The sequence below is a fragment of the Phyllobates terribilis genome, unplaced genomic scaffold, assembly GCF_046119375.1.
Source record: "Phyllobates terribilis strain yellow unplaced genomic scaffold, ASM4611937v1 Scaffold_116__1_contigs__length_5312468, whole genome shotgun sequence".
Lineage (NCBI taxonomy): Eukaryota > Metazoa > Chordata > Amphibia > Anura > Dendrobatidae > Phyllobates > Phyllobates terribilis.
Genome location: NW_027362876.1, coordinates 4,600,083 through 4,613,463, shown reverse-complemented (window position 1 = coordinate 4,613,463; position 13,381 = coordinate 4,600,083). Strand labels below are relative to the sequence as shown.

Genomic DNA, 13,381 nt, shown 5'->3' with positions numbered 1-13,381 from the left:
CTGGTTCTCAAAGCATAACACTGTATTTATCAGTACTTTAGCAGAAAAAGGTACGTGGGAGTCTGGGTGACCTCCTTGGCCATCACCCAGACTCGGACGTTCTCCTGATGGTGTGCTAGCCTGAGGGCAAGTAGGGCAATTCTTGAGAAAATGTTCAGCGAGACCACAATACAGGCAGAGTCCGAGATCTTGTCTACGTCTACAACACGAAGACTGGCAACTTTAATCTCCAATGGCTCTACCTCTGGTAAATGGACCTGCTCCGGGAGAATATAATGGGCAGCTTGTTGTTCCTCACGTCTCTCATGGATTGTACAGTCCATTCATATGGCCTGGGTCATGGCCTCCGCCAGGGAACAAGGAGCTTCATGGAGGACCAGGGCGTCCTTAAGGGTTTTAGAAAGGCCTTTGTAGAACTGGCACATGAGAGCTGCATCGTTCCACAGAACTGCAGTGGACCACTGCCGGAACTCAGTACAGTAGTCCTCAGCTGTGCGACCCCCTTGAGCCAGGATCTTAGCCTCAGCGACCTGGATCCTGTTGGGTTCGTCATATATCAGTCAAAGAAGGCGTCAACAGAAAACCGTTCTGGGGCTTGTGGGGACAAGGAAAATGCCCAGGTCTGAGGGCACCCTTGCCGAAGGGACATGATTATTCCCACCGGCTAGAACTCCTCCCCTGACAGCTCTCCCTGAAGACCCTAAACTGGTCTTTCTCTCCAGAAAATTTATCATGGAGGTCTAATACAGATTCAGGAGAGACCAACTGTACATCAGAGGGTACTAACGTCACAGCCACTGCCGTCAGTGGAGGGTTATCCGAGATTTTCATTAGATTAGTTATCTGACCCTGCAACTGACATTGTGATGACTCCAGACTCTGGCATTTCTTAGCCAGATCCTGAGTCATCAGCTTCAAATTCGCCATATGGTCACAGAGCGTGTGAACAGTCTCCATACAGATGAAAAAGAAAAACGTATTGGCCAGACGTAATGTGACGCTGAGTCACTTTTCACTGCCAAGCTGTGAGACAGAATAGTCGAGGGGTCCAGAGTAAAAAAACAGGAGGGTACGTCATAAACAGAGGGAAGAGGCAAAGGCATAGTCAGGTAACGTTATGTTGGTCAGAATACCAGGATAGCGGATCAGAGCAGAAGGAGTTAAACAGACGGATGGGCAGAGCAAGGTCCAAGGTCAGGCAACAGAATATCAATACACAGAACACTTAGGCACAGAGAAACAAACCTCACACTAGCTGAATGTACGTCTGGCAGAGGTCAGGGAGAAACAGCTCAGTTATGTAGCCTAGCAGTCACCTGGAATGATGAACACCTGGAAATAGCCAGTGCCTCCCAGTCTCAGATTGGACAGCCAAGCTGTCAATCAACACACTGACAGCTTCAGCACGCTCCTGTACCAGATTGGACCACCGAGCTGTCAATCAAAGTACCGACAGCTCCAGCATGCCCCTGTACAAGATTGGACGGCTGAGCTGTCAGTAACTGCATCCCAGACACAGTGAGGGGTGGAACTGTGACAATTATCTTTTCCTTCCATACAGTACAGGGTCAAATTGTCTGAGAAGTGCTCAGTAATCAACGGACACCCAGGTGTTTGAAAGGGAAGGATATAAAAGTATCAGAGACTCACATGTTGCAAACCATGAATAAGCATTGGTTTCGTATGTGGGCACTTGGTGGTATGACATCACAACAGTTTTTATGAATTTACAATAAATGTGAGGTTTTAACAATATAGACAATGCTGGAGAATTCATCCCTCCTCCTTTCTCTACTTGAAATGTCCCTGACCAGGGCGGCTCCAGTGATCTTTAGACAAAGTGCATTGAATAAACAGTGAGCTGACCTCCCTCTCCATTTTCCCATTACATGCATGCTTTCCCTATAGTGACAAATATTTATTTTTGCTAAAACTGTGATATTTTCACTTAAACTTTTTTTTAAACCTTTTTTATAAACTTTTTTAAACAACTTTCATTAGTGCAATCATACAACATACAAACCTTTGATTGCTCAGGTGATGCACTGTACTACTGTAGTGCCGTGTATTATCACTGCCTGTCAGTGCAATAGTAACGACCCCATACACATGAGATAAGTATTGGTTGAATGGTCATTTGGCAGATGGCTATCTCTCCCGACTCCCCCATACACACAAATATTCCAGCTTTCCTGTGGTCTGTATGACTGACTGCATCTGTAGGGAGGCCCCCAAATACATTATATAGTCGACCAAAACCCCCAAAATCAGTGCTTTCATGCAACTTTAGTCTAATATTTAAGGGTGGCGTTAAAAGGTAACTTATTGGACGCTGCCTATGGCCCGGCCTAATAGACTTTTGTACATTGCAGGCCCAGACACCATTATTAGGCATTTAAGTATTGTAGGAACTATACCATTGAGCATTTGGGGAAGAAGGTGCATTGGGCCAAACTCTGTCACACCTTCTTAGATACCATGTTTGCTTTTTGCAGGAGCAAGTGGTTAAGCTGCCAGGGATTTTGTTGCAGCCGCACCTGTGTCATCCTTGCTGTGTACATCTATGTTCTGGTGCCCAAAAGAGTTCATATAAAAACAAAAACAAATGTTTAACGTGTTAAAAAATAATATGTGTCTTCTGCTTTTTGCATGTTTTTTCTTTTTACAAGAATTGTTGGTGACCATTTTCTTTTGAAACATTTTAATATCTGCTCTTTTTTTCTGGGGGTTTTCTTGTAATATAGGAAAGCCTAAGGCCAGAAATAAACCCCATAATACACTGTACACGTAGACTTTGATATCAAATAATTGCTGTCCGCGGTGTTTGTGCAATCAAAACAGCTTTTATAAAATCCTCAAACTTCTGTGTGTGAATCAGACATGAGCTGTAACTTGATAGAAGATTACAGTCCAGGGAAGACGGGAAACATTCATACAGACAGCCTGTGTTGATGTGTTTAGTGACGGTTTGTGGCTAAATATGTTTTTAGAGCCGTAGTAGAAGATGTCGTCCTCATCATGTAATTATTTCTCATGTCACGTGAAATTAATATCTCCTGCAGTACTGCTAATGCCAGTGTCGGAATATGAGACGAGAATTAGCGGTATGGAAGATGAGTCTATGAGAAACGTATTCAGCTGCAGACTCCGAGGAAGAAATTGCTTGTTGTCTGTGGCCTAAAATATAAAGGTTTTATTACTAGATGTAAAGAAAAAACTAAATACTGTAAAATCATAAATCTTATATGTTTCCCCTCATTATGTCCAATAGTTGTATTATACCAACAGGATTTTTATGATGTTCCATCGGCTCATCATCTCCTCATTCAGGTCTCTACAACACCGGATCCTCTCAGTGGAGATCTTCCATATAAGAAAATTTTCCTGATTTATCCATCAAAGATGGATATGGACAGGGACAAGATGGCGGCGAGGATATTACACCTCACCCTAGAGATCCTCTTCCGGCTTACTGGAGAGGTGAGAGATTCTGATGACATCACATTTAATCATTCTTATCTATGGGAATAACAGATGAACAGAACTGGAGAGGTGAGGACTCTGGAAATGTCTGTTGTAAGATTTATTAATGTGTCTTTCCATAACCAGGATTACACAGTAGTGAAGAAGACCTCTAGTGAGTGCTGTCAGGACCCTGTGTCTGAGGGATGGGGAAGACCCCTGAGCCCAATCACGGGGCCTCCACCTCACCCCCTGATACATGAGGACATCAATGACCAGAAGATCCTAGAACTCACCTACAAGATGATTGAGCTTCTGATTGGAGAGGTGACATTACTGGGAATGCTGGGACATTATACAGTAACGCTATGAAGGGATTGTGGAGATGACGGTATCAATGTATATGTCAGGTTCCTATACGGTGTCAGGATGTGTGGGAGTATTTACAAGGACACAAAGATCTGTACAGGGACATCATGATGAAGATTCCTCAGCCCCTCACATCACCAGGTAATAGACAGGACTAAATACATGCAGCTTACAATTATCCGTATGAAAATAATTCAGTCCCTGTATGTGTTTCCTCCAGATCGATCCAGTAAGAGGACAACACCAGAGAGATATCCCCGTCCTCTTCTTCCACAGGCCTGTAAACAAGAAGATCCCAATGTTCCTCAGGATCATCAGGTAGATGGAGAGAAGGTGTCATGAGATCTCCCCTATGATGTGTAGACGGCTGTGAAGGTCTTGTGTTCAGTCTTGTTTTATCCACAAATATTTATATTTGTGTAATGAGAACAGTGGAGATGACGGGATTAGAGCTGATCATAGATGTGACTTCTCCATCTTACTTCTATAATATTTGTTCCAGAGTGAAGATCAGACCCATATTAATACTACAGAGACATATGTGATGGGTGATGAGCGGTGTAAAGAGGAGATTCCTACATATGACTACCCAGGTGAGTCGTAACCACTAAATGCAGTGAACTCACAGATTCTTCTCAGTCACCGGCTGTAGCTGCTTTATCGGTGGTGTAGTCCGGCCGTATCACAATCGTGGATCACCATTTTGCCGCTCGACCACAACATTCTCCTCTGTCCGAAAATGTTCAAATTACTTTGTGAAATTGTGAAAGACCTTTTCTATAGAACTTACAACCTGGAGGATCCACCTACTCCCTAGGATTAGAAGACGCTGACCGTTACCTGCCCATATCTGTAAACTACAAAGCCAAATGACAGCGTACGTAGAATGTGCTGACAAGTTAGAAAATCACTTAAAGAAAAATATTATGATGGGCCTGTAAGAGAAAGCGGAGGGTAATAATGCTGTTGGCTTCCTAGAACCCTGATATCTTATTGGATGAATCTACCTTCTCGCCCTTCTGTGCTGCTGAATGTGCTCATATGGTCCTTACAAGACACTGTACAATAACAGCAGAGTTTCCCTTTATCTTGACTTTTCAATTTCTTTTCAGCCAACTAACTTCAAACAGGATCGTGATAAACTATGCAGAAAACATTACACCTGTGCCATGATATATCTCTAAGCTGTGCGTGGCTGATGGCTGTAATATACATTTATTCACGCCTGCAGGAGATGTGTTGGCTCCAGCCCTGGTTTCATGGATTCACTCCACGTCATAAATTTCATTATGTTTTCAATCCTAAGGAATTCAGATTACTACACAATCTCTCCTGAAACAGGGAGCACTAATACTTTCTATACTCTGCTGGTCAGAATTCATAGTAGCTCCAATGCTCCACCATAAATAAGTGCAACTCCGGTTTAGTGTTGGATTTCTCCCTTCATACATACGTTGTTGTTGGGGATGTTACATGTTTTTATATTCTTTTTTTTTTTTTTACCAGTTCATTCAGTATGATAGCTTCATTGTAGTGGGATCGGCCTTCCTCACTTATGTGACTCTGTAACTCCCTGGTAGCCTTTCAAAAAGATCTCCATTGCCTCTTCCAAATGCCCAAGCTCTAAATTTAAGACACCTCATCTCTGCACTATTATAAAAAGTTCTCTTTGAATGCCTAATATTTCTTCTTGAAACTCATCTGCCGGAAAATATTGTCCCTTAAGATAGTTTAGATTGCCAAGAGCCACCGAGCCCCATACTCTAATTACTCCCATTACCAGCGCCGCCTGCAGAATGAATAAGGCGACTCCTGGTGACAGAAGCCGATTCACAGGATCAGATCCCAGAGGAGATGGGACAAACCATTTGCAGAAGCCCTAATATGACAAAATGTCAGAAAACCAGAGCAGTAGAAATCCCCATAAAGTGACTTCATTTTGGAAATTACAATTCTCAGTGAATTAATCTATAGGAGTATTGATTATTTTGACTACACAGGCATTTTCCGAAAATTAGCCCTGGATGTTGGAGAGTAAAAATTGCATATTGGCCATTTTATTACCCAACACATAGTGCTCAGATTGTGCTCCAGGATACACAAACACCTTAAATTAAGTGGGTTCTTCTCACTATAGTAATGCCAAATACATGGATGCTAAATGTGTTTTGGGCGCACTGCAAGGCTCAGAAGTGAGGGGGAGATTTGGCTTCGGAAAAGAAGATATTGCTGGATTGGTTTATGGAAGCCATGTTGATTCTCAAGTGCCTTTGAGCCACTAATAAAGTGGAAACCTCTGTTTTTCCACTGACAGATGATGGACCTGAGTGGGGGGCTTGTTTTTTGTAGGATGAGTAGAAGTTTTTATTGGTATCATTTTTGCCTACATAACATTTTTTGATGGCTTCTTATTCCATATTTTGGAGGCAGAATGAACAGTTGGACACCACGCTCTACTGGTTCATCCTATGAGGTTTTCTATTAGACTGTGAACTGTCATTCTGTCAATAACTTGCCATTTCTACAGACATTTTAAGTACAATTAACACAAGAATCCCATAGAAAAATAAATAAAGATAGCATACCACTTCTAAATCAATCTAAACAAACACATCCCTGGGCTACATGCTAGTCCAGGAAAATGAAGAAATATTTGCTCAAGTTTAAAAATCAATTTTATTAGACGCAAATCTAAAAAATAACAGGAATATTTTAAATATTTCTCTATTTTTTAGATTTGTGTCTAATAAAATTGATTTTTAAACTTGAGCAAATATTTCTTCATTTTCCTGGACTAGCATGTAGCCCAGGGATGTGTTTGTTTAGACATTTTAAGTAGAAATGTTCAAAAACATAAATTTCAAGGACATTTTATTCAAAATTAATAATTGTTTTTTTTTCTGAGCAGATGACTGTACCAGGAGATCAGAGGGACAGGAGATTTTTAAATTGGATGATCTTGAGATCCCACATGATACAATTGAAGTGAATGCCATTACTCCAGATATACCATCATCCCTTCACAGCAAACATCAATCATCTGATCCTATGAAACAGGTCCTATCTTCTGATTCATTGCCAACTACTAAGGAAAATGAAAATAAAATAAGCATTAAAAAACTAACTGCTCCTAAAGCAAAGAAATCATTTTTATGTTCAGAAAATGGAAATAGTTTTACCCTCGAAAAGTCTATTCTTAAACATCAAAAAATACAAACAGCGGACAATAGATTTTTTTGTTCCAATTGTGGAAAATATTTTAACCAGAAATCAGTTTTTGTTGATCACCAGAGAACCCACACAGAGGAGAAGCCTTTTTCATGTTCAGAATGTGGGAAATATTTTAATCGGAAAGACCATCTTGATAACCACCAGAGAACCCACACAGGGGAGAAGCCCTTTTCCTGTTCAGAATGTGGGAAATGTTTTAACCGGAAAGAGCATCTTGATAACCACCAGAGAACCCACACAGGCGAGAAGCCCTTTTCCTGTTCAGAATGTGGGAAATGTTTTAACCGGAAAGAGCATCTTGATAACCACCAGAGAACCCACACAGGCGAGAAGCCCTTTTCCTGTTCAGAATGTGGGAAATTTTTTAATCGTAAAATGATTCTTGATAGACACAAGAGCACCCACACAGGCGAGAAGCCCTTTTCCTGTTCAGAATGTGGGAAATGTTTTAATCGTAAAATGATTCTTGATAGACACAAGAGCACCCACATAGGGGAGAAGCCCTTTTCCTGTTCAGAATGTGGGAAATATTTTAACAAGAAATCAGGTTTGATTAAGCACCAGAGAACCCACACAGGGGAGAAGCCTTTTTCTTGTTCAGAATGTGGGAAATATTTTAACCATAAATCAGTTTTGGTTACGCACCAGAGAACCCACACAGGGGAGAAGCCCTTTTCATGTTCAGAATGTGGGAAATGTTTTAACCTTAAATCAGCTTTGGTTACGCACCAGAGAACCCACACAGGGGAGAAGCCCTTTTCATGTTCAGAATGTGGGAAATGTTTTACCCATAAATCGGATTTGGTTAAGCACCAGAGAACCCACACAGGGGAGAAGCCTTTTTCATGTTCAGATTGTGGGAAATGTTTTAACCAGAAATCCAATTTGATTAGGCACCAGAGAACCCACACAGGGTAGAAGCCTTTTTTCTAATCTTATTTTTAATCCAATACATTTTTATTGAGATTTATTCATTAGTTGTTTTTTTTGTTTTTTTATAAAACAAGAAACCAGTGCATACAATAATAAAATAACATACCATAGGGATCACATACATGCATCTCTCCTATATATCCTTTCAGCTTGCCCATTACCATCTGATAACTTGCAGTTACTATATCTTACAATTAACATTCCACAGTCTTGAAATCTCTTATATAACCATAATATTGTAATAAACATTATAATCCTATACACATATAGGTGTGCTATATTACCCATACCACATGTTAAGGAATTCCAATACACATTACAATGAAACATTAGACCTCGCCAATACTGCCCTTCTCCCATAAGTCATTGTCTCTCCAACAATAACCCCCTTGATGGCATTCCAGGTGTATCCAACCATAAGCCCCATGTTTTCTTAAATGTATTCACGGAGTTTAGTTTTTTATATACCCCTTTTTCTAATCTGATAATATTATTTATCCTATTTTTGAGTTCACTAATTTCTGGAGATAAGGGGTTAATCCATTTGGATGCAATATGTTTCCTAGCTTGAAATAAAATACGTGAAATCCCTATTGAAATTGGGTTAAATTCCATATCATCCTCTAATATACCTAATAGGCATTTTTTGGGTCTGGATGAATATCTATTTTATATACCCTCTTTATAATAGACAGAACTCCTTTCCAGTATTTACCTAACTCCCGGCATTCCCATAGCGGATGTAATAGGCCCGCAGCATCCATGTTACATCTTGGACATTCAGCAGCAGTCCGGTATCCTATGTTACATAGGAATCTAGGCGTCTTATATTTCCTATGTATTAATATGATCTGGGAAAATCTCTGCCCCTCATGTAAAGATAATTGGGGTACCAGTTCTAATACCGCTCTCCATTGATCCTCAGAAATTGGACCTTTATCTCCATCCATTTTTGTCTAGCTGGAGAAGGAAATATTGTTAAATAATTATCAAGAAGGACTCAATAAAATATCAGAAATACGACCCTTAGTATTTCCCTTCTCTAATACCAACTTAACAAAAGTATTATTTTCTACCCAAAAGGGAGTCCATCTTGATTGTGCATTAAATGAATGCCGAGACTGTAGAGATGTATAGAATTGTTTATTTGTCAACCCAAATCCCCCCTTTAATTGATCAAAGGACTTAAGTATCCCTTCAGATAACGTTTTATATCATATATATTCCTTTATCCACCCAACTCCAAAATCCCTCTAATTTACAGAACTCTTCATATTTATTATTAAACCATATAGGTGTAGATTCATTGCAGTCTCCTATTTCCATTATATCTTTACCCCTATCCCAGACCTTGTAGAGTAGAGCAAGTGTAGGGTATAGTGATTTCTTGTGTGTGAGGTCATTCAGTTCCACTATATGAATAGGAATATTCCACGGTGTCCTGAGGTAATTAACCCCTTAATACTATTTGGGTTTGCAGCACTTTGCTACTCACCCAAATGTTGCAATATAATATATTAGTGCATTAGGAATCGCCAATCCACCAGATTCCTCGTCACTTTTATTCACATTTTATCCTAGACGATTTCTTTTTCCATATAAGAGAATGAAACTTGCTATGAATTTTCTGAAAATGGGAATTATGGATCCAAATAGGGGCATTATGCAGAATGTATAAGAGTTGGGGCATCAATATCATTTTTAATAAGTTCCCTCTTCCTACAGCTGATAATGGTAATCTCCACCACACATCGATTTTCTTTTTATACTTTTCCAGAAGAAGATATAGATTCAGTACAATGTAATCCGGAGATCTTATTGTTATACTTATACCAAGGTATTAGAATTTCTCAACCCTTTGTATTCGTGTATGTTCTAATATGCTGGAATCAGGGATATCATCACATGGTAGAATAACCGACTTATCCCAAATAATGGACAGTCCTGACCATTCACCAAACTCTCCAATAATGTTCAGAATAGGATCAGTAGACTTCTGGATATCACCTACAGTAGAAATCAGAAGTCTCCATACACTATATAAAAAGACACATCTGCAGGTTTTTCTCAATATCTGACATGAAATCAGAATAAACCTTTCCGGTTTTAGGTCAATTAGGATTACCATCATTTATAATATTTGCCAAATGCCAGAATAATGAGAGAGAGAGAATGTTTTATGGCATTTTTATTACTTACTGCAAAGTCAAAAGTTTACATACATTTCATTAGTATTTGGTAACATTGCCCTTAGGCTGCGTGCCTAATATGTGTTTTTCAAGCATTTTTGCAGCGGAATTTCCACAGCGAAAACGCTTACAAAATGCTTGGTAATACGTGCCCCATGGTCCCCATTATCATTGCGGAAAAATACACACCATATCCATTAATTTTGCGGACACGCAGCGTAATTGCCGCCATTGACTTGCATTGAATCGCTTACTACTCGCATCACTACATGTGCACATGCGGATCTTAAGCAATTCAATGTGCGGATGGTACCTGGGTCTGGAGAAGATGAGACTCTCCTCCTAACCCAGGTACCATAGTACCTGTTAAAAAAAGAATTTAAAATAAAAAATAAATATTATGTTTACCTTCCGATGGCCCCCGGTCTCCTGTACAATGCGTCCGGTCAGTTGTACGGCTCGCAATGGTGTAAAAGGACCTGCGGTGATGTCATTTAGTCATGTGACAGGTCACGCGACCGCTGACGTCAGCGGTCGTGTGACCTGTCACATGACTAAATGATGTCACCGCAGGTCCTTTTACACCATTGCGAACTGTACAAGATACCGGACGCATCGGAGGAAAGACCGGGGGCCATCGGAAGGTAAGTATAATGTTTGTTTTTTATTTTTTACCATTTTTATTCTTTTTTTTAACTATTAACTTGGTCACACTATATAAATCCATGCCGGTTGCCAAGTTGTCAAGCACTTTCCAAGTGATGCTAAAATCTCTTGGAAAAGCGCTTGATAACCCGCATGCAGAAATGCATACAAAAACTCTTGACAAACGCTTCTACCTGACAGGAAAAATGCATGTAAAATTCACATGCATTTTTCCTGCTAGGGAGATGCGGAAAAAATTTGCAGCATTTCTGCATTGTGGGCACTTAGCCTTAAACTGAATGACTTGGGTCAAACGTTTGGGATATCCTTCCACAAGCTTCTCACAATAGTTGGTCGGAATTTGGGCCCATTCCTCCTGACAAAACTGGTGTAAGTGATCCAGGTTTATAGGTCACCTTGCTCGTACCTGCTTTTTCAGCTTTGCTCATAAACCTTCAATAGGATTGAGATCAGGGCTTTGTGATGGCCACTCCAAAACATTGACTTTGCTATCCTTAAGCCACTTTGTTACCATTTTGGCAGTATGCTTTCGGTCATTGTCCATTTGGAAGACCCATTTCCGCCCAAGCTTTAACTTCCTGGCTGATGTTTCAGATGTTGCTTCAGTATTGCTACATAATGTTCTTTTCTCATGATGCCATCTATTTTATGAAGTGCACCAGTCCCTCCTGCAGCAAAACAAACCAACAACATGATGCTGACACCCTCGTGTTTCACAGTTGGGATGGTGTTCTTAGGCATCCAAGCTTCTTCCTTTTTCTTCCAAACGCAACAATGGTCATTATGTCCAAAAAGTTCAATTTTAGTTTCATCAGACCACAGGACATGTCTCCAAAAATTAAGGTCTGTGTTCCTGTGTGCATTTGCAAACATTAATCTGCCTTTTTTATGTTTCTTTTGGAGTAATGGCGTCTTCCTGGCAGAGTGGCCTTTCAGCCCATGTTGATACAGTACTCGTTTCATGGTGGATATTGACACAATCTTACCAGCTTCCGCTGTAAAGGACATATCGATATCCATGCTATAATTACTTTTATAGTTACTTCATTTTTGCTGCTTGCTAAAATCATGTTATTATTCTTTGCATAGCATACATTCTTTCCTTCTTTCCTCTTGTTTCACATGCAATTATGATCCTGATGAATAATCTCTGTAATAATGTGAAACAATCTATTTGCCAGAGCCTTTGCAATAATTTTAGTGTCTACCGATAGAAGAAAAAAGGGACGATATGACAGCAGGTCTTTCCCTGGTTTCAAAAGGATCACTACAATTGCCTCATTCGTAGATTTTGGTATGTGACCCTATTCTAATGCTTCATTAAAAGTATCTCATAGTTTAGGGATTAGGAGATCCTTATATTTTTTTAAAAACTCATGACAGTCCATCAGAGCCGGGTGCCTTTTCATTAGCAAGGGACTGTAATGCATCCTCAAGATCAGACATTGTCAGTGGATTTCCTAGGAGCTACTTTCCTCTTTAAACTTAGGTAATTTTTTATCCTCAAGAAACAATCCAAGTTCATCCTCATTTCCTCTAAATCTTGATTCATAAATATTAGAATAGTAAGTATGAAAGGCATTTAGCACATTATTGTTTCCTGTTGTGGTGTCTCTATTTTCCGTGACATAAGATGGACCCTCCTGTGATTTATCTACGGTATAAAGAAGATGCTCCACACTTTCCCCCTGTTAAAAATATTTTTCTTTGTAAAGAACTGCTTGTTTTCTGCCTTAGAGATAAGATGATCATGAAATAATCTCTGAGCTGCCTCTTACTCCCGGCCATTACCAGCTGATGGGTTTAGGGTGTATTGCACCTCAGCCTGTTGCACCCCATTTTGGAAATCTTGTGTGAATTATTTAGTTTTAGCTTTGTATCTAATAATATCTCTTATAAGTGTTCCTCTACCATAGGCCTTCATGGCCTCCCATAGTTTTATTATTATTATTTTTTTAAAACATTTTATTGTTTTTATTGTAAAGATAATTCAAAACACATCCAAACATAAACACAATAAGAAATCAATCCAAATGGGTCTTGCTGTTGATTCTTGAGCTTTCAGCCATACGTTGTGACATGGATCAATCCTTCCTTTCTAATTTGTTCTTATTCTCATCCTCCTTCCTTTCCCTGATCTACATGCTATTCATTATTAATCTTTGTCTAACCATTTCACACCTTTATGCAAGTTGGTTTCTCATTATGTGTTCTAATATCTATTACTTTTCCCAATAGGTTCTTATGTATCAAACAATATTTGCAGAATCATCTGTTGGGTCTTGTAGTTTTCCTAGGGACCCTCTCAATGTCTCAGTGTGACACCAAACAGAGTTAACAAACGGCGTTACAATATGTGTGATTTCTTCTTGATTACAGTGTTTTCCAATAAAACTTTTCCATTTAACAAAGTATTTGCTCGTGAGTTTATTTTTTTCTGCGTCTATTCTTTCTAGATATAATAGATTTAATTGTGAGATAAAATCCTGTAAAGTCGGGATTGAAGGTTCCAACCAACAACCTAGTAACAT

The 13,381-nt window shown here is 39.6% G+C and overlaps 1 protein-coding gene across 1 annotated transcript; it reads left to right on the top strand.

Annotated features, from left to right (window-relative positions):
- The first annotated feature begins 3,202 nt into the window (after positions 1-3,202).
- LOC141201467 (uncharacterized) lies at positions 3,203-10,601 on the top strand. Its single transcript, XM_073663460.1, has 6 exons — positions 3,203-3,480; positions 3,610-3,789; positions 3,873-3,972; positions 4,052-4,149; positions 4,334-4,424; positions 6,740-10,601. The coding sequence occupies exons 1-6, from the start codon at positions 3,403-3,405 to the stop codon at positions 7,978-7,980; spliced, it is 1,788 nt and encodes a 595-aa protein (XP_073519561.1). The 5' UTR covers positions 3,203-3,402; the 3' UTR covers positions 7,981-10,601.
- The last annotated feature ends 2,780 nt before the right edge of the window (positions 10,602-13,381 follow it).